Raw genomic sequence first — 25,639 nt, 5'->3', positions numbered from 1 at the left:
CTGCTCAGTCTGAATCAAGACCACCCCCTCCTCCATCCCAGGACTTCCCTAGCACCCCAGTGGCTAAGACTCTGTGCTCTCAATGCAGGGACCCCAGGTTCCACGCCTGGTCAGGGAACTAGACCCCCCATGCCACAGCTAAGAGTTGGCATGCTGCAACTAGCTGGCTAGGTCACCTAAGGCCAGGAGTAGATAAATGAATACATTTTTTAAAAGGACCTTCCCTACTTCCCCATTGAAGGACATGCCTTAAACCAAACTTCCCATTCTCAATCAATTCTAACCTTGCCCTTCCTTCTCTGAGAGTCTGCCAAATCTCTGTGGAGATGGAGTTCTCCTTGTCTCATCAGGGGCTTGTTTTGATGATATTTGGGGAGCTGGCATTCCCTGGGCTCCAAGAGATTCCAGGGCACAGTTTGGTCAGAGAACTACTGCACAAAATCACGTCCCAACTGCTGGGCCTGAGGCACAGGGTCCCCTGGGGTTTGGCTGCTGCCTCAGTTATTGCTCAAGCCCTTTGCCCACTGACTCTTTTTAAGAAGCCATACACCGTCCCTCACTCTTTTGTGTCTTTAGATACTCTGTTTTTCTCCATGCTCTTCTCTCTGCTCATCCTTCTATATCTTAGCATCTTTTCCACACCTGTTCTTGGAACCAGTCTCCGATGGTCCTTAATTAACCATCCCTCCCAGGATTCACGCACACTGTGAGGTCCTAACCCACAGTGAATCCAGACTGGCACTGTGACTTGCTATAACTAATCCATTGTGGTAAGCATTCAGCTGGGTCATCACTGGGCCTAAATGTAAGGCCTAGAAACAAGGAAGCGTGTTATCCTGAGAGTGCTGAGACATCCGGCTAGAGGCCACGCAGAGTGCGCCAGACCAGGAAGGCATCTGGACAGCTGCAGGGTTGCTTTGCCAGCATCCCGGCTTCGCTCAGCCTTTGCGTCATCTCTGTGGAGACTACGTAGGTGAGCTCCCAGCCAGCGTGCCATGGATAGAAAGAGTGTCCAGGGGCTTCCCTGGGGGCCCAGTGGCTAAGACTCAGGGGCCGGGGTTGGATGCTGGGTCAGGGAACAAGATCTCGCATGCCTCAACTAAGACCTGGTACAACCAGATTACTTGCTTAATTTTTTTTAAAGCATTTAGCTCAACCCAAAATAGTTAGTCATACAGAATTGCTATTTTAAGCCAGCAGTTTTGGGGGTCGTTTGTTACACAGCAGTAGACCATAAAATATGCATTTTTTAGACTTACCTTGAGAGCCACTCCTTGGTGAAGTTTTTTTGCATTATCTCACTCAACTGCCTTCCCGTGGCCACAGTGGGAAGGAGAAATCGCCTAGTTCCCTGCTGGTGTGGGAAAGAAGACATGCAGCTTCCAGAATGGAAATTTCCATCTTTTTCTGGCCTCTTCCTGAAGCACCTTCCATAAATTCAACCTGTTTTATGGCCAGTGGGCCTTTTTAGGTGAGACAGCAGTTTAGGAAAGACTCTGCCAAGGATCAGAAAGATTTATGATATACACTACTGCCAGGAGATCGTGTCTTGCCTTACAGAAATTAAATCACTTTTCTTTTATTACTTTCAACTGTTTGATTTTCCTGTGATTAATATGTCTGCAAGAATATTTAAGAATACACGTGTGTGTACGTGCCAAGTGCTTCAGCCGTGTCTGACTCTTTGTGACTCCGTGGACTGTAGCCCGCCAGGCTCCTCCGTCCATGGGATTCTTCAGGCAAGAGTACTGGAGTGGGTTGCCATTTCCTCCTCCAGGAGATTTTCCCGACCCAGGGATCGAACTTGGGGTCTCCTGCATTGCAGGTAGACTCTTTACCCTGTGAGACACCAGAAGTCAGAATTGTGGAGTCAACCGTTGGACTGACAGGGAAGTCCTACCCTGAGAGCTTTAAAAAATATATTTTAAAATTTTTATTATTAAAATCTCTTTGTATTGAAATATATTTGATTTATAATGTGTTAGTTACAGTTGTACAGCAAAGTGATTCAGATTTATATATATAAATATACACACACACACATATGTATACACACACACATATATAACATTTGTTAAAGCTATACCACTTTGTAGAGGAGACAGCAGGCCTTCCCTCATAGCTCAGTCAGTAAAGAATCTGCCTGCAATGCAGGAGACCTGGGTTCAATCCCTGGGTTGGGAAGATCCCCTGGAGAGGGAAATGGCAACCCACTCCCAGTATTCTTGCCTGGAGAATCTCATGGACAGAAGAGCTTGGTGGGCTACAGTCCATGAGTTCACAAGTTGGACACAACTTAGCGACTAAAGAGAGAGAAGAGAGATACATATATATGTATATACTTTTTAGATTATTTCCCATTATAAACATTGATGGACTCTGCAACCCTATGGACTGTAGCACGTCATGCTCCTCTCCAGGCAAAATACTGGAGTGGGCTGCCATTCCCTTCTCCAGGGGATGTTCCTTACCTAGGGATTGAACCCAGGTCTTCCACATTGCAGGCGGATTCTTTACCAGTTGAGCCCCAAGAGAAGCCCAAAACCATTGCTGAAACCTGGGATTGAACCAGGGACCTTTAGATCTTCAGTCTAACGCTCTCCCAACTGAGCTATTTCAGCTTTTTTTTCTCCTTCTCTGCCTGTATTTAAAAGCCCTGACAACAAGATAAATGGCTCCCCCTCAATTCAGTTCAGTTCAGTCACTCAGTCGTGTCCAACTCTTTCCAACTCCATGGACCGCAGCATGCCAGGACTCCCTGTCCATCACCAACTGCCGGAGTTCAGCCAAATCCATGTCCATCGAGTTGGTGATGCCATCCAACCATCTCATCCTCTGTCATCCCCTTCTCCTGCCTCCAATCTTTCCCAGCATTAGGGTCTTTTCAAATGAGTCAGTTCTTCTCATCAGGTGGCCAAAGTGTTGGAGTTTCAGCTTCAGCATCAGTCCTTCCAAAGACTATTCAAGATTCATTTTCTTTAGGATGGACTGGTTGGATCTCCTTGCAGTCCAAGGGCCTCTCAAGAGTCTTCTCCAACACCACAGTTCAAAAGCATCAATTCTTCAGCGCTCAGCTTTCTTTATAGTCCAACTCTAACATCCATACATGACCACTGGAAAAACCATAGCCTTGACTAGATGGACCTTTCCTGACAAAGTAATGTCTCTGCTTTCTAATAGGTTGTCTACGTTGGTCATAACTTTTCCTCCCTAGGAGCAAGCGTCTTTTAATTTCATGGCTGCAGTCACCATCTGCAGTGATTTTGGAGCTCCCCCCCCCCCCCCCCCCGCCAAAATAGTCTGTGACTGTTTACACTGTTTCCCCATCTATTTGCCATGAAGTGATGGGACCAAATACCGTGATCTTGGTTTTCTGAATGTTGAGTTTACATGAACAGTATGAAACGGCTCCCCCTGGTGGTATTTTATTCTGAAAATGGGGAATACCCAGCAGAAGGCAGTGCGGACAGCAAGCTACATCACTTGGCAGACTGTTTTGTGAGCCAGAAAGTCATTTTCCGTTTCCCTCAATTACGGTGAAAAGCACACAGCATAAGATTTACCATCTTACCCTTTTCTAATCGTATTGTTCAGTGTTAAGTATATTCAGTGTTGTGGAACCAATGTCCAGAACTTTTTCTTCTTGCAAAACTGAAGCTCCACACTCATGTAACACCTCCCGGTCCCCACTCTGCACCCCCTCAGTCCCTGGGACAGCTCTCTACTTTCTGTCTCTGGGAATTTGGTTATACTAGATAGCCAAGGTAAGTGGAACCACACATCATTTTCCTTTTTGTGACTGGCTTGTTTCAAGCAGCTTAATGTATTTCAGTTAGCTTAATGTCTTCAAGTTTCATCTGTGTTGTAACATGTATCAGCCCATCTGAAAGAAAATCAACCCTGACTATTCATCGGAAGGACTGATGCTGAAGCAGAAACTCCGATACTTTGGCCCCCTGATGCAAAGAGCTGACTCATTGGAAAAGACCCTGATGCTGGGAAAGATTCAGGGCAGGAGGAGAAGGGGACGACAGAGGATGAGATGGCTGGATGGCATCACCGACTCAATGAACATGCGTTTGAGTAAGCTCCAGGAGCTGGTGATGGACCGGGAGGCCTGGCGTGCTGCAGTCCGTGGGGTCACAAAGAGTCGGACTGAGTGACTGACCAACAGCAACAGTGCATCAGAATCTCCTTCCTTTTTGCAACAGTTATTTTTGCACATGCCTCCTCTCGCTTTCCTTTTTTGTTTAATCTAAGGGTTATAGGGCATTTTCGTAATTTTACTTATCTACTTATTTATTTTTGGCTGTGCTGGTCCTCCGTTGCTGCACACAGGCTCTCTCTAGCTGCAGCAAGCGGGGACGATGCTGTGTGATGCCCCTCTTCTCACCGTGGTGCGTCTCTTGTTGCAGAGCTTGGGTCCTAGGTGCTCGGGCTCAGTCGTTTGGTGCTTGGGCTTAGTTGCTTCCAGGCATGTGGAATCTTCCTGGACCAGGGATAGAACCATTTTCCCCTGGACTGGGAGACAGGTCCTCATCCACCGTGCCACCAGGTAAGTCCTGTCTTCTCTTTCTTGATTCGACACTTCACGGTATGTCAGGCAGCCCACTCCAGCATTCTTGCCTGCAGAATCCCACGGACGGAGGAGCCTCGCGGGCGGCAGCCCATGTGATCGCAGAGTCAGACGTGACTAAAGTGAGCTAGCGTGCATCTATTTGTAAGTGGAGTGTGCCAATGTCTCCCTTCAGTTCCTTCCTGGGCCGGCCACATATACTTCTTTACGTACATGGGCTGCGTACCTGGGGTTCTATGGAGGGAAAACTGATGCAGTCACTGGGCCATCCCTCAGCAGGGCATCTGGGTCCGCGTATCGGAACTGGGCCATTGTTCCTTCTTTAATTCAATGTCTCTGTGTCTGGGAATTTATTTCAAAGAAATGACTCAAGGAGGAAAACAGTATTCATATGCAACAAACTTGGAGCGGTGCATGGAGGTAAGACTCTCCCGTGAGAGCCCGCTCTGCGGGCGGCAGGGGGCTGACTGCCCCCAGCTGCTGGCCCTTCAGGATCTGCTGTGCCATTTGCCCCAATTCTGTACTCTGCTTGGGAATAAGAAGGGCCTCTCTTAGAAAGTGGGCTTTAAGGGACTTCCCTGCTGCTCCAGTGGCTAAGACTCTGAGCTCCCAGTGCGGGGGCCATGGGTTTGATCCCTGGCCAGGGAACTAGATGCCCCATGCTTCAAGTAAGTGTTCACTGCTGAAACTCAAGATGCACGTGCCACCATGAAGGTCGAAGATCCCGCATGCTACAGCTAGGACTCAGCCCTGCCAAATAAATCAGTAAGTATACAAGGAAAGGGAAAGTAGACTTTAAGCTAAAACATCAAGGATGAACACAACCTACTCAGGCAAAGAGTGGATAGAAGAGTGTTCTATCAGATGGGTTATTCGTAAGACAGAAAATAATAAAGTTTTACCCTATTACCTTGGTTACCAAGGGCTTTTCTTCCAAAGAACCCATCTTTTTTTCCACAGATGGCCCCAAAGATGCTTTCCCCTTGAATCTGTAAATGCTACTTCCAGCTGAAAACCCCTGGCCAGACAGGGACCTCTTATCAAGGCCCTGGATCTTTCGAACAGACTTGGTAAGTGTTCGTGTCATGATTAAGGTTATCCGTCATTTCCTGGATGGTTAGGAAAAGAAAGAAAAAGAAGGGCCTCCGGAACACTGGGGAATCCGTGCAGACAGAGAGCTTGTTCATTTCAGCCCTGGTGTAAATATCACAGGGCAATGAAGTGGGGTTTCCACAAAAGAACACACACTCCTCCCTGTTTGGGTGGACGGATGATGCCTGTGTTAACATTAGTCCACCTGTCCGCCAGCAGCTGAAGCTTGAATGGGCTCCTCCTGTTTCTGTGGAGAAGGGTATCACAAACCTGGAGAAGCCCAAAGACTGGGGAGACTCAAGATGTGGGGAGAGGGTCACAGAGCATCCCATGTCTGTGGACAAACCTGGAAATAAATTCCTAGATGTTGAGGGCTGCTGGGGTTGGGGTCTGTGTGCAGCCTGTTCACCGAGTGGGGTCTGCTTGAGCAGCTTGAGAACAGGGAGATCATGACCTTCAGAGGCAGCCCAGTCTGTCCCTGGTCTGCTCTGACCATTAGACTTGCTTTTTGCTTAATAGAAATTGGTCTCCTTGATGATTTCACATCTCAATCTCATACCTGGAGCCACGGTGAAATTAAAATTTTTTTTTGTTTTGTGTTTCTTAGTGCTAGAGCCCAGTTGTGTCCAAGCATGGGCCGTAGCCCACCAGGCTCCTCTGTCCATGAGATTCTCCAGGCAACAACAGGAGTGGGTTGCCATTTCCTTCTCCAGGGGATCTTCCCAACCCAGGAATTGAACCCGCGCTTCTGCCTGCACTGAAGGAAGATTCACAGTGATGTTTCGTTGTTGTTCAGTCGCTCAGTCGTGTCCAACTCTTTGCAACTCCATGGGCTGCAGCACGCCAGGCTCCCCTGTCCTCCACTATCTCCAAGAATTTGCTCAAACTCATGTCCACTGACTCAATGCCATCCAACCATCTCATCCTCTGTCGCCCCCTTCTCCTCCTGCCCTCAATCTTTCCAGCATTAGAGTCTTTTCCAATGAGTTGGCTCTTCATATCAGATGGCCAAAGTATTCGCACTTCAGCTTCTGCATCAGTCCTTCCAATGAATATTCAGGACTGATCTCCTTTAGAATTGACTGATTTGACCTCTTTGAAGTCCAAGGGACTCTCAAGAGTCTTCTCCAACACCACAGCTCAGAAGCATCAGTTCTTCGTCACTCTGCCTTCATTATGGCCCAACCCTCACATCCGTACATTACTGTTGGCAAAGTGATGTCTCTGCTTTTTAATACACTGTCTAGGTTTGTCATAGATTTTCTCCCAAGGAGCAAGGGTCTTTTAATTTCATGGCTGCGGTCACCATCCACCATGATTTTGGAACCCAGGGAAATAAAGTCTCTCACTGTTTCCATTGTTTCCCATCTATTTGCCATGAAGTGATGGGACAAGATGCCATGATCTTAGTTTTCTGAATGTTGAGTTTTAAGCCAGCTTTTTCACTCTCCTCTTTCACCTTCATCAAGAGGCTCTTTAGTTCCTCTTCGTTTTCTGCCATAAGGGTGGTATAATCTGCATATCTGAGGTTGTTGATGTTTCTCCCGGCAATCTTGATTCCAGCTTGTGTTTCATCCAGCCCAGCATTTTGCATGATGTACTCTGCATATGAGTTAAATTATCAGGGTCACAATATACAGCCTTGACATACTCCTTTCCCAACCTGGAAACAGTCCATTCTATGTCCGGTTCTAACTGTTGCTTCTTGACCTGCATGCAGATTTCTCAGGAGGCAGGTGAGGTGGTCTGGTATTCCCATCTCTTTAAAAATTTCCCACAGTTCCCACGGATAGCGTAGTCAATGAAGAATAATTAGATGCTTTTTGGAATTCACTTGGTTTCTCTATGATGCAGCCAATGTTGGCTATTTGATCTCTGGTTCCTCTGCTAACTTCTTTAGCAACATGTAACTGTGAGCCTGCCCCTTTGCATGAGTTCTTCTTCCAACCTGCTCAGGAACTCTTTGAATGGCAGGGGGGAAGCTGCTGTGCTCATCAGAATCATTTCCAGAGCTCAGATTCAGGCAGAAATCCGGCAGATGCTCTGTAAGCTTGCTGATTGGAGAAAACCAGAAGAGCTCTTGGGAGGCCTTGGGTATGTGACTCAGCTGTCAAATACATTTTAGGTCACCTGCCCTTCTGAGATTCATAAATGTATTATTATTTCAGGTATGAAACAATTCTAAACTTCATTTTACCTACTATATGTGCTTGAAGAAATGCAATGATCAATACAACTCATTTTCATTGCTTCCAAATATTGGAGGCAAGCAGACAAAAAATAAAGATAAAAAGGATGGGAAAAGGGGAGGTGGCAACATGGGGAAACCCCTGAGTCTCCAAGTTCCTTTCAGAATCCTCAGAAACAAGGTGGAGGGGCTGCTGAATCTTCATCAGAGCCGACGACAGAACAGGGACTGATGGACAATGTGCTGCCTGAAAGGTGCTCTTGGACATCACACGGTGCCTCCTCCTGAGACTGGCTTCTCATGTACACCGTGAGTCATGTCTCTTGTACACTGGGTCACTGTGATCTCATGGACACTGTGAGTCGTGTAGAACAAAGAGGTCTTTGTCATTATTTTGACTTCCAGAGAGCTCAGAGCTAAATTTGGCTCCTTCTACAACATTCTTGCTGCTAAACTCAATCTTAGTTCCAACTTTTCAACACTTATATTCCCCCTTGATTAATTCACTTTTTCACAATTTTATGAGATATGCATTTACATAAAATACCACATTATTGTTTTTAAAATAAAGAAATGGATAACAGAACTGAGCAGTTGTGGAGGGAAATTCTCAAGGGTGAACCTGGTAAATTCTGAGCCCCAGCTTACACGCGCACTCCCATCTCAGCCACAGTCTCGCTCCCTGTAGCTTTAGGCTTGGTCTAAACCATCCTGTACTTTACAGAGGACAGACTGCTATCAACCAGATAGTCGCTAGTTCACTCATGGAGTTCCTGAGAATTTTACAATGAAAATTAATTTTAAATTTAATTTAAAAATTATGATGTTGTTTTTAAAACAAGTTTGAGGTGCAAATAAAAAGGGACTGTGTGTTTCTTGTAAAAAGAATGTTGCAGCATTGAAAGGCTGGCAATCACTAAGTGATAAGCAGACAAATCAGCAAAGTTGGGGGTTCAAAACTCAGACTGGAGTTGGAGGAATTTCTGCTGAGCTTCATGGTCCGGAGAGTCCTGAGTAGAGAGGGTTGGAAATAAGATGTGAAAGAAAGGAGGGTTTTCCATTCTTTCATTTCAATCATTCATGTATTCATTCTTTGGGCTTCGCAGGTGGCTCTGGTGGTGAAGACTCACCGGCCAATGAAGGAGACGTAAGAGACGTGGGTTCTATCTCTAGGCCTAAAAGGTCTCCAGTCTTCTTGCCTAGAGAATCCCATGGACAGAGGAGCCTGGCGGGCTACAGTCCATGGGGTCACAAAGAGTCAGACACGACTGCAATGACTTAGCACGGACACACACACTCATCCTTAAGGGGCTCCTAAGAAGGAGGACCCTTTACGAAGTGGGGAAGATGAAAAACACAGAAGAAAATATAGGAAAGCAATCATTGTGGCTTGAGTTAGGCAAAGGTTTTTAGATATGGTGGCAAAAGCACCATTCATAAAAGTACAAATTAATAAGTTGAACATTGAAGGAAACCAGAAAATTATTTTGAGCTAAAGGTCATTAAGAAGCAGCAAACACAGAAGCTCCTGCTTTTCTGCCTAAAGGCAGGATTTAAATTCTACCTTTTCTAAGCCAGACTCTTAGCAGCCCAGAGACGGGACCAGAGGAATCTGCAGGTAAACTTTACTCCATTGGTTTTCCTCTCAGCCCATATATCTTTACCTTCCCAAAGTTTGCCCACCTCGGAAGCCTGAGTTTTTGTTCATCTGGTCATTTTTCCACATGTGTATTATTCTTGCTGCAGACGCTACATAAATTGGAATTTTAAGCCACCACGTTGAGTTACTTTTGGTTCGGTTTTCTCCTGAGTAAAGTGCAGTGCGTGCTATAATAAAGTACTTTAAAAAAAAAAAAAGAGCTTCAGCTGAGAATATAAGGTGGGCAGAAATGAAGTTTTGCCTTCTCTACAACTTCATCAAAGTTTAAAAGCTGGGCTGAGAGGAGATGGACCCAAAGCTCTGAAACATAAAATTCACATAAATCTGGGGTCAGCAGACATGGCCCACAGTCTGGGACCTGTTTTTTGTCAATAAAACTTCATTGGAACGTGGCCACACTTATTTGTGTGTGTGTCCCCTATAGCTGTCGATTTTATAAAACTGTAGACCCTAGCACGTCACCACCTCACAGCTTAAAATTCCCAGCGCTTTCTCTCTGCAGTATTGACTCCCTTTAGCCAAAGCCCACTCTGCAATGGCAGAGTTGAACAGTTGCAACAGAGACCTTGAAACGCAGAAGTCTAAAACACTTAATGTCTAGTCTTCAGGAAATAGTTTGTTAACCCTTCATATAAAGCACAGAATGTCCAACCGACACCAAGAGCTGTTGACCCCTTCAGCAGTAGAGTGACTGAGGACAGAGGCGGCCAAACACACAATCCTCATCATGGTCGTCCGCGTCCCTCCAGCCCGGAGTGCCTCTCTCCGAGAATCCAGACCCCCTCTGAGTTAGCCTGTGTGTCAGACAACCGGTGTCATTTCCGTGAAAAAGTCAGGGAAGCATCGATGTGAACAGTGACCACCCTGCTGCACACCGCCTGCCCTTCCCTCCGTCTCTGTCTCTAGCTGCCTCCCTCCTCTCGTCCTGGTGACCTGGGGTGAGCACCTACATTACCGCAGGGAAGACGCAGCCCGGGCCTTCAGGGAGCCCAGCTTCCAGCAGAATAGAGACACGGACATAAATAACCGCTGTGCTGGGTGCTGAGTGATGTCATAGTTACGGAGACAGAGGATGGCTGGAGCCTCAGAGGGAGAGAATGAGCTTGTGATCGCCTGTGCTCGGCGCTGGATTTAAATGGATAACCGACAGGGGACTCTGCTCAGCGTGATGCGTCAGCCTGGATGGGAGGGGAGCTGGGGGAGAGCAGATGTATGTACACCTGTGGCTGAGTCCCTTCACTGTTCACCTAAAATGATCACAACATTGTTAATCAGCTATATCCCCATATACAATTTTTGAAAATTTAATTAAAAAGTATGGCTTTTATTGAAGGCAGGAGGAGAAGGGGATGACAGAGGATGAGATGGTTGGATGGCATCACCGACTCAATGGACATGAGTTTGAGTGAACTCCGGGAGTTGGTGATGGACAGGGAGGCCTGGCGTGCTGCAGTCCATGGGGTCGCAAAGAGTCAGACACGACTGAGCGACTGAACTGAACTGAACTGAACTGATGGCTTTTATATTCAAATAATTCAGTTTGAATCCCAGCTCAGCCAACTCCCAGTTCTGCAACATTGGGCGAGTCACTTATCCCTTCTGAGCTTCAGTTCTCTCCTCTGTAAAGTGGAAACGACCATGGCCTCCAGTGCGGTGGGTTTTGTGGGGATGAAATGAGTTGCTTCGCGCAGAGCACCCAGTTCAGTGTCAGAGCGCGCCGCTGTTCTCAGCAGCGGTCCTCACGGCAATCAGTAACAGACGCCGCGGTGATAGCCGGCGATGTGCCAGCTGAGAGCGGCGGCGGGCAGGAGACGGCCGGGACGCGGGGCACAGACAGAGGGGCTTTCACAGAGAAAGTGGCCTGTGACCTGGGTCTTCAGGCGGGATCAGGAGGCAGTCATGTGGAAAGGGAGGTGCGGGTACAGGCAGAATAAAATGAATACACTGAAACCCTTCTTGCACAATGCGCATTTGTCCAAGACGGGAAATGCAGAGCGGGGTGATTTTCTGATGCAGCCTCAGTCTCCTCCAGCAGTCCTGACCAGCAGAATCAGAGGGGTCTGCACCTGGACGTGGACAAGGGGACCCTTTTAGGTGCCCTTAGGACTGAGGCAGAGGAACTCTCCCGACCCCTGGGGGGTTTATTTTTCCTTTCCTTCCTTCTTGTCCAGGTCTCTTTTCTGTTGACTTTGAAGAGGGTCACTGATCTAAACCGAGACCCTGGTGGTTGAGCCCCAACTTTCCCTTTCAGCTTCTTTCTCCCCCACCCCTTGCACCCTGCTTCTGTGCTCCACACTCAACTCATTTAAAAAACACACTTGCCATCTCCTATGTTACCTGGTAGCTCAGCCAGCAAAGAATCCACCTGCAACGCAGGAGACCTGGGTTCGATTCCTGGGTCTGGAAGATCCCCTGGAGAAGGGAACCCACTCCATTATTCTGGCCTGGAGAATTCCATGGGCTATATAGTTCATGGGGTCGCAAACAGTCAGACACGACGGAACGACTTTCCCTTCATGTTACGCCCAGTGTCTGCAGGCACGGATGTTCCGTGTCTCCTGCGTGTTCACTCTCCTCCTGGCTGGGAGGGCTGCTTTGTGGTCTCTCCCTCTTTCCGGGGCTCACCAGCCTTACCACCATCTCCCCACCCCAAGCCCTCTGTCCTGGTCTTCAGAGGTGTTCTCTGTGCTCCATGCCCATGCCACTTTTAATTCAGGTGTTCCATCATCTAGATTTTTTTGTTTGTTTCTGGTCTTGCCCCCATAGACCCATCTGTGCATAGGGGCTTGATTGCTCACTTGAAAAATGTAGACCCTGACATGTCACTCTTCAGCTGAAAAATTTTCCAATGCTTCCTCTTTGCAGGGTTGCTATCCTTTAGCCAAAGACCACCAGAACACCACCTGGAGTCACCAAAGCCGGGTTTATTGGCTTGTTGCAACAGGCACCTCAAAATGGATATGTTAGGAGGGGTTTGCAGCCATAGGACTCAGCCTTGGGTTGGTTAGTTTGGGGAAGGATTCACTGAGGCGTGGTTTGTTCTGGAGTTGGCTTCTGTCAGAAAGCAGGGCCGGCTCTGTTACTGATGTCTTGGTCATCTTTGTCTGCAAGGAGCCACCCTTGGTTACCTATGTGGAAGTGCCCATCACACACTGACGTCTGTCAGAGCTGGCTGTCAGCCCGTTGTCTGTGGTCAGCAGTGCAAAGAAAGCTCGGCTCCCTGTCCTCAGAGAGCCTTGTTGTTAGGGAGGGAGGAAGAAAGCAGCCCTGGTGTCCAGGGATGTCCAGAATGGAAACTGACCCCCTGGACCGTGATGATCCTGCAGGCCGGCCTGAGGCTCAGGGCCAGTGACCCCAAACGTTTCAACAACTTCACAGAATTGAAACCTCAGGCAGAGTTATCCTGAGCCCGTGATACGCGCTGCAGAAGAGGTCACTGCGTGGATGTTTCTAACCACACACCAAAGTAGGGTCACGGTGCCACCGACAAAATAACCAGGCATGGACTTGCCTCACTTTCTTTCCTTCTAAACAGTATTTATTCATTTATTTGGCTGCACCTTCTTGCTCACATAGACAGACTTTTTTCCTTAAAACTCTCTTGAAGCGTGGCTTTGCGGACATATTTTTCCCCCAGAAGCTAAACATTTATCTTTTTATCTGGTGGCATGTGAGATCGTCCGTCTTCGCTGTGGAGTGCGGACTCTTCCTTGCGGTAGGTGGGAGCTGGCCCCCTGACCAGACGCGGAGCCCAGGCCTCCCGCACTGGGAGCTGGCAGCCCCAGCTCGCCCCTACCTTCCCAGAGCATCCAGACCAGAGCAAACCTGATTCCTTCCGCCCTTCGCGGAATCACCCAGCCACAGCCTGAATGCGACACCAGGCTCTCTCCAGCAGCATCTTGAGGACAGGAAGCTCCCTCCTGCCTGGGATCCGCGGATAATTCTCCCTTTGACGTGGTGCCTTCCCCGCAGGTCTCCTGGCGGCTGTCCCCGGTCAGCATTCAGGTCTCGGGGGACGTAACCGGTTGGGAAAGGCCTTGATGGCTTCCCTCTCAGTAATCCTGCATCGCATTTTCAAGCTTCTATATGCATTCTCTCACTCACTCGGTCATATGATTATCACTCTTTAGAGGCCGTGTTTTAACGCATCATGTCTGCCTTTGGCGGTGCTGGGCGTTGGTCACAGGGGCTCGCTCTGCGGGCCGTGCGGGCTTCTCGCTGTGCCCGCTTCTCCGCCGCAGACCGCAGGCTCAGAGGCAGGCTCAGGAGTTGTGCCCCGGGGCTTACTGACCCTGGGCCCGTGGGGTCTTCCCAGACCAGGCAGGGAACCGTGTCCCCTGCACTGGCGGGCAGACGCGTAACCGCTGGGCGCACCAGGCAAGCCCCTCGGTCGTATCACTGCACGCTGCCCGCCTCGCCCCACCCGAGCGCCGGGTCTAAGGGCTCAGGGGCTGTGTTCACAGCCTGGTGTCTCTAACATTTCCACAAAGAGCCGCAGCATACCTTACCCGGAGCAGAGGAGCACCTTTTCAACGAGTCTCTGTCTCCGGCAGCTCCCACCTCTGATTGCTGTCTGAGTCTGTTTTCTAAAGCAAAGGGCAGATACCAGAGCTACCCCTCTGCACAAACCTTCCTTAGAGTCCTTCTTCAAGACGTCATCCGCTTGCTCCTCTTGCCGAACCTCCCACTGGGGCTCTTGGAGAACCCCAAGCTGCAGGCATGAAGAACATTCTGGAACATGCCACAGGCCTTCTGGCGGCCAGACCTTGACAAAGGCTGCTGCTTCTATCTGAGACGTTCTTGCCCATCCCTTACCCCCCCTTATATTTTTTCCTGAGGGCAAAATCCTCATCATTTTTCAAAGCCTGGCTCCCAAAGAGCCTCTTTTAAGAGGCTCTCCATCCTTCCTTCCTCGGGGCATCTCCGTGGTTAGACTCTGGAATGACTGACTCTGCACCCTGTTTTCTGCTGTCTTTTCTCAGGGGAACATGCGTGTTTCTGGGGCAGGGTACCCTCAATCCTTCATGCCTCTGTTTCTCCAGCTGTAACATCGGAACCTCAGTACCTGCCTCACAGGGTTCTTGGGAGATGCCTGCCACTCTGGGTGTGAAAGAGTGAACGCGTGCAGAGGGACCGCCCAGAGGCCCCCTAAGACGAGGCCGGTCTGATGGAGAAGCTGGGAGCCCAGTGCGGAATGCCCGGGACCAAGCCAGTTCCAGTGTGCAGCTGGGGCCGCGGGGCGCACCTCTGGCTTCCTTGTGCAGTGCGTCTTTGGTTTGCTCTTTATTCACCTAGTTTTGGCTGCCCTGTGTCCTCAAGGCTGCGTGAAGGTCTCTCTCTAGTTGCCGGCAAGCAGGAGCTACTCTTCATTGTGGTGTGCGGGCTTCTCACTGCGGTGGGCGGCTTCTCTGCTCCTGGAGCACCGGCTCTAGGGCGCCAGGCCTTCACTAGGTGTGGTGCATACACTCACTTGATCTGCGGCATGTGGGATCTCTCTGGACCAGGGATCGAACCCGTGTCCCAGGCATCGCAAGGCAAAGATATTCTTAACCCCTGGACCACCGGGGAAGTCCTCCTGCAAGGTGTTTAATGATATGATTAAACTAAATGACGTTTGAGCTCCCTTCTGTGTGAGGACAAGGATGCTGGTACACGGCAGGATGACTCCAGGTCTAAACGCATGCTTTAATGCATCCTGGGGGGTGTCTTGGATCTTTCCTGCAGCTCAGATGGTAAAGAATCTGGCTGCAATGCAGGAGACCCAGGTTTGATCCCTGGGCCAGGAAGATCCTCTGGAGGAGTGGTGGCAAAACCCACTCCAGTGTTCTTGCCCGGAGAATCCCATCACCAGAGGAGCCTGGCGGGCTACAGTCCGTTGGGTCGCAGAGTCAGACACGACTGAGCGGCTAACGCTGCTCCCGGAGGGTGCCTTGGTTTGCATGTTTCCTTGGCTCTCTACCACGCGTCTCCGGAACGAGTCTGATGCTTGTGGAAACTGTCTTTTGGATGCAGTGGACAGCCTGGTCTCAGCTCTCCGGGGCCGGGGGCGGGGGCATGGGCGGGGCCTGATTTCCTGGAGGCTCTGCGTGAAGCCACGTCGGCCTCTAGTGGCCAAAGGCCCACGGTGCAACAAGCCGGCTGAAGTCTAGGCTCTGGCCGGATGACCCCAGGAAGCCCCCGGGACTTATCCCTGAGATGCTTGCAGAGCTCTGTCCTCAGTAAGAAGTCTGACATTAGTCCCAGCTGTTGGAGGCGTTAAGTATACTCGATGTTCACATGTCACTGACAAATACTCTCAGATACTCAAATGTGTCTGTGCTGTATAAAATCCTGTGAAGTGAGTTGTTATTGCCATTTCAGCTCAGAAGAAACTGACTTGCTCCCGAGTTTGGAAACTTAGTACAATTTGTTAGAGAGATCGTATGAAGTCTGTCACTGGAAAAAAAAAAAAAAAAGTCTGTCACTGGCAGCGTGCATGGGGAGTGAATCACAGGGATGGAGCATGGATATCTCAGACTAGAGTGATCTGGATTCCTAGGGGTCCAACGGCAGCCAGGGGTAGAGGGGTGAGCTTTGGAGCCAGAGCTCTCCAAACCTCTCGTATACCAGAGGAGGGAACTCGGACAAGTTAACACTCGTTGTTTGCCCTGTTAGTGAAAGTATTTCAGGGGAGTTGTTGTTCAGTCACTAAGTCCTGTTAGACTCTTTGTGACCCCACAGACTGCAGCACGCCAGGCTCCTCTGTCCACCACTATCTCCCGGAGTTTTCTCAAATTCATGTCCATTGAGTCAGTGATGCCACTGAACCATCTCATCCTCTGCCACCCCCTTCTCCTTTTGCCTTCGGTCTTTCCCAGCATCAGGGGCTTCAAAAGAGTCAATGACATAAAATAGCGTAGAGATGTCTAACGGTAAGTCAATGCAGCATTCCCTTTCATATGACTTTGAACATGTGGATAAAAATGCAGACTCTCCTGGGCGTGTTTTAATAGTTTCCATTGTGTATTTTCCTCAACTTAGTTTCTGCCTAAGGTTTCTTCTGTTGCATGTAAAACTGGATAAAAGGAAATCTCCCTCAGCTGCAGGCAAGCTGGTAAACGTAGGGGAAATCTACCTTTTTGAGGCTGCCTGGCCGGCTGTGCCCCGGGGCCTGGCATCAAAGAGCTTTACCCAGCACGCTCGAGTGAGCCTGGCCCTGGCTGGAGGGATTACGTTTCATCCCGTGTTGAAATCACTTGAAATTCCCCTTGCTCATCCAGATACAGAAATAAAAGCAGCAACTCGTGGTCTTGCTGAGGCAAAATCTTTTTTGTTAGCCAAACCCTTATTCTTTCATTTTTGCATCCATCTGCCAAAATAGACTGATCAAAATAGGATATTTTAAGAACCGCATGCGTGTGGATTTTCATATCTCACACCCCACATGTATTTCATCAAAATATCAAATTATATTTTTATCGTTTTTATCTGTAGACCTTAGAATTCTATAGAAGCTTCTAATGAAATGATGACTTTTTTTTTATCATTTTCATTTTTAAAAAATATTTATTTGGCGTGCCAGGTGTTAGGTGTGGCACACGGGATCTTTGGCCTTCACTGTGGCACACAGATGCTTTAGTTGCAGCATGTGGGATCTAATTCTAGGACCGGGGGTCAAAGCCAGGCCCCCTGAGCTTGGAGCTTGGACTCAGCCACTGGACCACCAGGGAAGTCCCTCATTTTCACCTTTTAAATGTACTGCCATTTGGACGGCTGATTCTTGGGTCTGAGGCTTGAAGCTGAGGCAGGATGAGAGGCAGGAGGCCAAAGCATCCTTTTTTCAATGCCCTGGCCGGAACACTCACGCAGACACACACAGATTCATCAGTTGGAGTGACATCCACGTCTTTCTTTTCCCCCCTTTTTCTCTCCACCAATCCCTTTCTCATCCCCCTGCTTCCTGCACTTCTATTTTACCCAAAAGAAAGAGAAGGCGTCCAGCGACGTCAAGAGCTGAGGGTTCACAGACAGAAATTCTTCTAAACGACTGTTCAGCTGTTTACCGGTCCTGTCCCTCTTTGACCAGCGGTCACAATGATGAGTCATCCATCGGGCTTGAATCCACAGCCGCCTGAAACAACTGTGAGTCCAGGGCTGTGACCTCACACTTTCCATTTGTATTAAAACTCTCACTTCCTTCAAACCTGACTGTCTTAACGTCAATTTTCTTCCAGGCGTGGACTTTCAGTTTGTGCTCATTTTCGAGTCTTCTTCCAAATCACCTTCGGAAATCAATGCATGAAGAATTTTCCAACTCTCATCCATGCAGTTCCTGGACAGGTTCAGGAATCTGTCCTCACAGAGAGGACTGCTCCACGGTGGTGTTTGTTTATTTCTGCTGCGCTGGGTCCTCACTGCGGGGCGAAGGCTTCTCTGGCTGTGGAACGCAGGCTTGGGTGTCAGGCAGCACGTGGGATCCTAATTCCCTGACCAGGGATCGAACCCATGTCCCCTGCGTTGGAAGGTAGATTCTTTACCACTGGACCATCAAGGGAGTCCCAGTTCTCTTTACAAAATAGGAGTTCGGGGCTGGGAACTACATTTGTACCTTTTCAGACCTTATTAAGCCTGGTGTTCTGTGAGAACCTAGAGGGGTGGGCTGGGGGGGGGTGTTCAGGAGGGAGGGGACGTCCGCATGCCTGTGGCTGACTCATGCTGACGTATGGCAGAGCCAACTCAACGCTGCAGAGCAATTACCCTCCAATTAAAAGTAAATTTAAAAGAGACCTTACTATATGTAGCATTATATACATGTATTGGAGAAGGCACGGGCACCCCACCCCAGTACTCTTGCCTGGAAAATCCCATGGACGGAGGAGCCTGGTGGGCTGCAGTCCATGGGGTCTCGAAGAGTCAGACAGGACTGAGCGACTTCACTTTCACTTTTCACTTTCATGCACTGGAGAAGGAAATGGCAACCCACTCCAGTGTTCTTGCCTGGAGAATCCCAGGGACGGGGGAGCCTGGTGGGCTGCCGTCTATGGGGTCACACAGAGTCGGACACGACTGAAGCGACTTAGCAGCGGCAGCAGCATATAAATGTATGGAATACTGTCAGTCCCTTACTTAGTCTGTTTCATCTATTTCAGATAAGCATGATGCAATGTCTATGCATTCAGATCCACACGTTTATGTCTTTGTTATTATGCACAAGTGCTCGTTTCCCCTTTATCCTTTTCTAAGAAGTCTGTCCACATTTCTCTTGAGGCATATTGCAAGTTTCCTGCAGTAGAAAGCGGCACACAGCTCCTAGCATGCTGCCGCGGAATGCCCTCAGAAGACACGCAACTTTTGTGACCTGATCTTTCTACCTCCTCTCATCCAGTAGTTAGTACTTACACTTTTCCTGGACCCGCTGCCACTTCAAATGTGCGTCTGGTAGATAAAAATTCCTTCAGGTGTGACTCAGCAGAGCTGAAGCCATGTTCCACTGGCGTCTGAAACTCCTACACGTCTGCCCTGCCACGGCCGCTCAATATGAACACACAGCAGGGACGTACGTCCCTGGGGGTCCGCTGGCTAAGACTCCTCGCTCCCGATGCAGGGGGCCCAGGTTCGATCCCTGGTCAGGGAACGAGATTCCGTAGGCCCCACCTAAAGATCCTGCATGCCACCACGAAGACCAGAGATCCTGGGCACCGCAGAAGACCCAAAGAATCCAGAAAAATAAATACACTAAAAATTGCACAGCGACGTCCCTCTGAGTCCAGTGGTTAGAACTCTGCCTTCCGATGCGGGGAGCAAGGGTTCCGTCCCTGGCTGGGGAGCTAAGTAAGAGCCCGCATGCCTCCTGGCCAAACTAACCGAAACTTAAAACAGAAGCAATATTGTAACAAATTCTATTAAGGTTTTAAAAATGCCACCCCACCCCCCCACCCACACACACACACAAAATCTTTTCTAAAAAAATTGTAATGATTGGGGGCCTTAAAGGTGTAATCAGTACTTCTCACAAAGAAATGTCAGTCAGATCATTCTTCATTAAACCAAAAGAGCCTAATATACTGTACAGATAAGTCTAAGCACTTCATATTCATAAGCAAGTATTTTATCAAAGTACTGCTCTTAAGCAGAAGAAACCATTTAAACAAGGAAAAGCTTGAATGAAATACTCCTCTATGCATTCACTGCAAAGTGATACATGCCATGACCAACGTTACAAACACAGCAATAAACTTCCAGTGGTGACCGGACCCAACTGTGTGTTGTCGCCTCATTTTCTTCGAGTAAGGCCACTCGTCCCTGGTTCTTCTCAAGGTTTTTCTGTTCCTCATCCCGCCCCTGAGACACGCTGGACCCCTGCCTCCTCGGGAAGCCTTTCTGCCCGCCCCTGCCTGCCTTCAGCCGCGTGCCCCTTACACGCAGCTCAGACTGCAGTCCAGTCCCGGTCTGACGGAGCCTGGTCCGAGCGCTGTGCACCCTGAGGTCGCGGGGCGCGGGACGCAGACCCATCAGGCAGCCGGGCCTGGCTGACTCGGGGTCCTTTAGGAAGAAAAGAAGGCTCAAGTGAGCAAACCGAAGTGATCTGAGCCCCCAACCCTGCGCGCGCATCCATTGGCACCGTGAAGCGAATGACGCCCCGGGAACTTCTGATGCCCCTGCCCCGCTAGCTCATAAGCCGGCCTGAGTGACCTTTCCCTGTAACGCCCGCCTTTAGTTGGTGCCTTTCAGAGTTCCTCCCAAGAACATTAGGCGCAGAGCCGTGCCCTTTACTGAGACGTAGGAAGGCCGCGCTGCGTGGCTTCAGAAGCTCTGCATGCCCACGGGGAACGGAGCGGGCCTCACGCCCTCCGCGTGACTGAGGCCAGAGGGCGGCTGGTGCAGGATTTGGACTTTTTCACCCGAGCAGCGCCCTACGCGCCGCTCAGGGAGGTCTGGGCTGCGGGCCTGTCGCTCACTGCGGTGCGGAGTGCAGCGGGCTGAGGCAACCTGGTGGGCGCTGTGCCCAGGCCCGCACTCCAGGGCATCAGCGGGCACCTGAAGGCGCAGCGCATGCCCGCACAGCGCCAGCTTCCAGAAGCGGGCGGGCCGCGCCGAGGCTCTCCACGGCTCGCTTCCTTCCAAGTTCCGGCAGCAAGTGCTAGGGCCGCCTCCACGCCCTCAGGACACAGTTGGGGGCTCTTTTCTCAGCCCCGGGGATAGAGTACCCGGACGCACTTCCCAACCCTCGGGGGCAAAGAGGAGCCGTGACAGAGGCCCGTAACCAGGCGTCTAAAGTGCAGGGCACACAGGCTTTAAGATGCGAAACGCCTGGGTCCAAATTCAGGGTGCCATCTGCTAGGCGGGTAACCCTGAACAAGTTGTACCCATTTCTGCGAGCCTGTCTTCTCATCTGCCAAATGGAAATACCACCGCTTCCCTCAGCAGCATGTGGGAAATCATGATTCCCATAAACCCCTGGCAGGGCGCTTCAATACAGTAGATACTCAACACATGTTAATCACGATCTTTATTATCTGAGAGTTTGAACTGGCGAGAGTCCATGATTTTTAACTCACTATTTCAGTCTTCTCAGAAGAGTCATCCACGACTGGTGTTAAAAAGTCTATTTATCTGTGAGGCTGTGACACGCCTGCAGAGGCTGTTGAGTGGGTAGGAGAGATGAGAGCACTGCACTGGGGGGCCTTGCTCCTGCCCGCGTTCCTTTATTGCGCGCGCGCGCACACACGTGCGTGCACACACCCCCCCCCCCCCGAATAAACCTGTATTTCCATCATTCCTTTATGGCACATGCACACACACACCCAGAATAAACCTGTATGTCCATCATTCCTTTATGGCACACACCCACGCCCCCCAGAATAAACCTGTATGTCCATCATTCCTTTATGGCACACATGCGTGCACACACACACACACACGCCCCCCAGAATAAACCTGTATGTCCATCATTCCTTTATGGCACGCGCGCGCGCACACACACGCCCCCCTGAATAAACCTGTATGTCCATCATTCCTTTATGGCACACATGCGTGCACACACACACACACACACGCCTCCCAGAATAAACCTGTATGTCCATCATTCCTTTATGGTACGCGCGCGCGCACACACACGTCCCCCTGAATAAACCTGTATGTCCATCATTCCTTTATGGCACACATGCGTGCACACACACACACACACACACACCTCCCAGAATAAACCTGTATGTCCATCATTCCTTTATGGTACGCGCACACACACGCACGCACCCCACAATAAACCTGTATGCCCATCATTCCCTTATGGCATGTGCACACACTCACATGCACTCACCCCAGAATAAACCTGTATGTCCATCATTCCTTTATGGCACGCGTGCACACGCGCACACACACGCACGCACCCCAGAATAAACCTGTATGTCCATCATTCCTTTATGGCACGCTTGCGGGCACACACACGTGCGTGCACACACACCCCAGAATAAACCTGTATGTCCATCATTCCTTTATGGTACGCGCACACACACGCACACACCCCACAATAAATCTGTATGCCCATCATTCCCTTATGGCATGCGCACACACTCACACGCATGCACCCCAGAATAAAGCTGTATGCCCATCTGTCCGTATCTCCAACCCTGTGAAAATGCCTGTGGTTTTAGAGGTTTTCAAAACCAAGACTGGGGAACCGAGGCCTCGGAGAACAGAGTCTATTCCGTCAGGAGAGAAAGCGAGGGAGAGGGAGCGGGAGCGTAACCACTACATTTTCCTGGGGAACCGAGGCCTCGGAGAACAACAGTCTTTCCGTCAGGAGAGAAAGCGAGCGGGAGGGAGCGGGAGCGTACGCTACGTCCTCCTGCCCCTGGCGGCAGAATGGCCCCCGAGTGCGGGGACCCCACTTTGTCGAGAGATGGCCCGCAGGTCATGCACGGACCTCACCGTCCACTGAGAGAGCTCTCGCAGCACCTTCAGGCCCCACAGCTTCTTCTCAAAGAGCCCGGCCTCCCCGGCGAGAGGGGGCGGCCCGCCGGCCTCGCTGGGGGGCACCCGGTGCTCCAGCAGCGCCATCAGCTCTTCCAGCTGGTACGCGAAGGCCGCCACCTGGAGGAGGACGGTGTGTATGGCCTGGTGGAAGTCGTCTTCCGCTGGGGTGAAGTGCGCCCGCTGGTCTTCCAGCAGCCGGGCCAACATCCCGTGGAAGGCGCGGTAGGCCTGGAGGTTCTCCTGCAGCCGCTCCGCCTCGGTCAGCTCGCTCCATCTGCTGGAGCTGGCCGTCGGCACACCTTCCAGGGCGTCCAGGTTCACGTTCCCGCTCAGCCCCTGGTGCTTCATCTGGCCGAGGATACAGAGAAACGTCACCGCTTCCGCAGTCACGCCACCGTCCCCACTTCACCTCTAAGCGCAGTCTACTCACTTCCCTGGCCAAGGGTCCAGACTGTAAAGAAAATATTCTAAAAGAGGACTTCTTCCTCTGGGATCCGTGGCTGGCGTTAGGAAGACCCTATTCTCCCGGAATTTATACACACCGCTTGGACTATCTGTTCACTTTTCTTGCGAGAATCTGCAGCTTTTGCTAGGTTCCAAAGGCTGAAAGCCACTGCCTGGTCCAGAAGTTTTTCCTGCCCACCTGACACTCTCTGCTGGCACCTAGAATTTTACAGTCATACTGGAGTTTAAGTATTTTAAATATACCTAAAGACACTGGCCATCCCTAAGCAGCTCTACAACACAGCCTTGACGGAATTGTTCTAACGGCCCTCTCCACTGCCCACTCTCACTGGCGAGGACTTATTAGAAGTCAATAGCTATATATATATATATTTAATTTGTATTTGAAAGTCTGATTTCTGAACGCTGGGGCTTTAGGAAGATAAACCAGCCCTCCAAGAACCTAAATTCAGAACTTTCCACGGGAGCCTGCAGTGTTCCCACAGCAGGGGAATGACAGGAATCCTCCTACAGAAACATACCTAACTCCATGGTTAGCTCCTTAAGAATCGGACACTTGCCCAGTTCCCCAGGGATTCTTCCAGGAGACTTTTTTTTTTTATAAGTGACCTTTCTATTTAGACACACAAACAGTTCTGACTGTATAGGGTCCTAATACTATAATAGGAAAAACTGGTTGGTTTATGCTGCTCTTCACCCAGTTCTATACACCTCACTCAGACTTTTGTTTATGTAGTTAAAAAGGTCAGAACAACATATATATATGAAGAACCAAACTTGGGAGGGCTCATGGTTCATCTACTCTGCCAGAATTGAGACAGATATTCAAACTAGGAACAGCCTCCAAAACATACAGACAATTCTACCTAGAACCCCAAGTACGGCTTCCTTATTTAAAGAACATGTTTCCTAAATAGCGTATAGAAAAAAAGGTCTTAGGACTTTTCTTTAGGGAAAGGGCCATGTCAAACGACAGGTGCCCAGTGTATAAAATGACTGCACAATTAGGGCTTTTGAACCGGTAAGAGGGCAGAAATATGACGGTGAAGGGTGGGGTCAGAAGAGAAGTGAAAATAGACACCAGCAAGGTCGGCAACTTACGTAAGAGTCCACCAGAGCAGTCAGGTCTGAACGGATCTTCCGTGCTAGCCAGATGGAGCGGCTACACAGGTCCCGGCGGCGAGGGGGGAGCAGTGAATGCTCCGCAGAAGCCATCCCCTAACTCAGCGGCCGGGCCCAGCAAGCGGGGGAGCTGGGTCTGTCTACACTGGTCCCAGTCAGAAATGTGCCTCTCAGGCCAAACGCACTGGGCATCTCTCTCCTAACGGGACTGTGCACCCCCACCCCCAGCCTGACTCAGAGGTGGCGGCGAATTCCTGGCTGTGGATTTTTGCGCCTGTGGAATCAAAGGCCCCTTTTCAATCAGCTTTTTGTCCTGCAGCGTCTGCCTCCATCCCTCTCCTCCTCTGTGCCTTGGGTACTTGTTTGCACGCCATTGTTTTGCTTTTGCACTTAGCAACAAGGTCGCTGTCACACTCCCTCTCAGGACGCCCCTGCCTAACGCAACCTATCTCACACACACGTACCATCGGTTCCTCTTGCTACCACCTGCCCTGTGCTCCCCGGGCCCTTCTCTCTCGTCTCTGGCCTGGTACACAATAATACTGTTATTATTCCTGATACGGCTGCCATTCGTTAAGCATCTACCCTGGGCCAGACACTGTTAACTGCTTCAAGGCCTTTATTTGATCTTTAGAATAATTCTACAAGATAAATAGTTTTCTTCAATTTGTATATGAAATGCAGGCTTAAAGAAGTTACTTAATGTGCACAAAACCCAGTAACTAGGTTCAAAATTTAAATATAGGTCTTTGATTCTACAGCTGTTTCTCCCAGTGACTTTCCAATTTCATTCTTTGGGTGGGGTTCATATTCTGTTCAAGACACAAAGTTTACATGAGATAGATCCTGTAAAAAATACAGCACTTTCCCCCACTCCCATCCTTTTGCTGTGTTTGAAACTGAATTTGCACTTGATTACAAGTCAGCTAAGGGGGCATCTCTATCATCGCAATCATGGTGCCTCCCTTGTAGCTTCCAGGACGAGGCAGGGACTGTTTAGGCCTGTTCTCTTCCAAAGCGGAGGAAACGCCCAACCCTGACTTGCTGACATTTGAGGCAGCCTCACTCAAGTGACAGCAGGCTTTTCTTCTCCTTCCTTATCCCAGTGATACCAACCACACTGCTTCTTCACAAAGTAAGAGAGTGAGCTGGACTGCAAAGCAACGGCAGCATTTCAAAGTGCCTACAGCGTCGTTCAAGCGCGTGTTAACTGTAGGTTCGAGGGTGATGCCAACTGGGTTAAGAGTCGCATGTTTCATCCCCAAATGAATCAAGCAGCTCTCACTATTTTATCACAGACACCACCTGTGAACTAAAACCCATGCCTTCTCAGGGGAAAATTCCCACAATGATCGAGGGACGTAGGGGTGAAGAAATGGGCGGGGGTGGCTGACACAGCAGGCCTTTAAGGAAGGCAGCAGGAGTCTATCTTTTCTTTAACTCTCTACTTTCATGGACATTGAGTTTTGTGAAGAAGCACCGATATTAAATGCTATCAGGGTTTTGTCATTATCAGAGTGAAATTAACCCCATAGCTTCCGTTACCACATTAAGATGCCCACCCTTTCCAGATCGTCGAGAC

The 25,639-nt window shown here is 49.8% G+C and overlaps 1 protein-coding gene and 1 non-coding gene across 5 annotated transcripts; both read right to left on the bottom strand.

Moving 5' to 3' along the window:
• Nucleotides 1–2,548: 2,548 nt before the first annotated feature.
• Nucleotides 2,549–2,621, bottom strand: TRNAF-GAA. The gene has a single exon. It is a non-coding gene; the product is annotated as a tRNA-Phe (tRNA).
• Nucleotides 2,622–20,989: 18,368 nt separating this feature from the next.
• Nucleotides 20,990–25,493, bottom strand: CNTF (ciliary neurotrophic factor). Of its 4 annotated transcripts, XM_043914086.1 has the most exons (4): nt 24,037–25,493; nt 21,629–22,818; nt 21,363–21,566; nt 20,990–21,310 (listed from the first exon to the last, which is right to left on the bottom strand). In XM_043914086.1, the coding sequence occupies exons 1-2, from the start codon at nt 24,148–24,150 to the stop codon at nt 22,333–22,335; spliced, it is 600 nt and encodes a 199-aa protein (XP_043770021.1). In that variant the 5' UTR covers nt 24,151–25,493; the 3' UTR covers nt 20,990–21,310; nt 21,363–21,566; nt 21,629–22,332. The 4 variants fall into 4 exon arrangements, with proteins under 4 accessions (XP_043770021.1, XP_043770017.1, XP_043770018.1 ...); XM_043914082.1 differs by having other exon boundaries at nt 20,990–21,566; XM_043914083.1 differs by having other exon boundaries at nt 20,990–21,552; nt 21,679–22,818.
• Between the last annotated feature and the right edge of the window lie 146 nt (nt 25,494–25,639).

The sequence above is a fragment of the Cervus elaphus genome, chromosome 1 (assembly GCF_910594005.1).
Source record: "Cervus elaphus chromosome 1, mCerEla1.1, whole genome shotgun sequence".
Classification (NCBI taxonomy): domain Eukaryota; kingdom Metazoa; phylum Chordata; class Mammalia; order Artiodactyla; family Cervidae; genus Cervus; species Cervus elaphus.
Note: the sequence above shows the minus strand (reverse complement) of the source record. Positions and strands in the feature narration are given on the sequence as shown.

What these genes read in the sequence shown, in the direction of transcription:
- CNTF (XM_043914082.1), bottom strand. Translation starts at nt 24,150, where the DNA reads ATGGCTTCTGCGGAGCATTCACTGCTCCCCCCTCGCCGCCGGGACCTG. An exon ending in CTGCTCTGGTGGACTCTTAC is followed by an intron (nt 22,819 to 24,036) that starts GTAAGTTGCCGA and finishes ATCCTCGGCCAG; the next exon opens with ATGAAGCACCAGGGGCTGAG.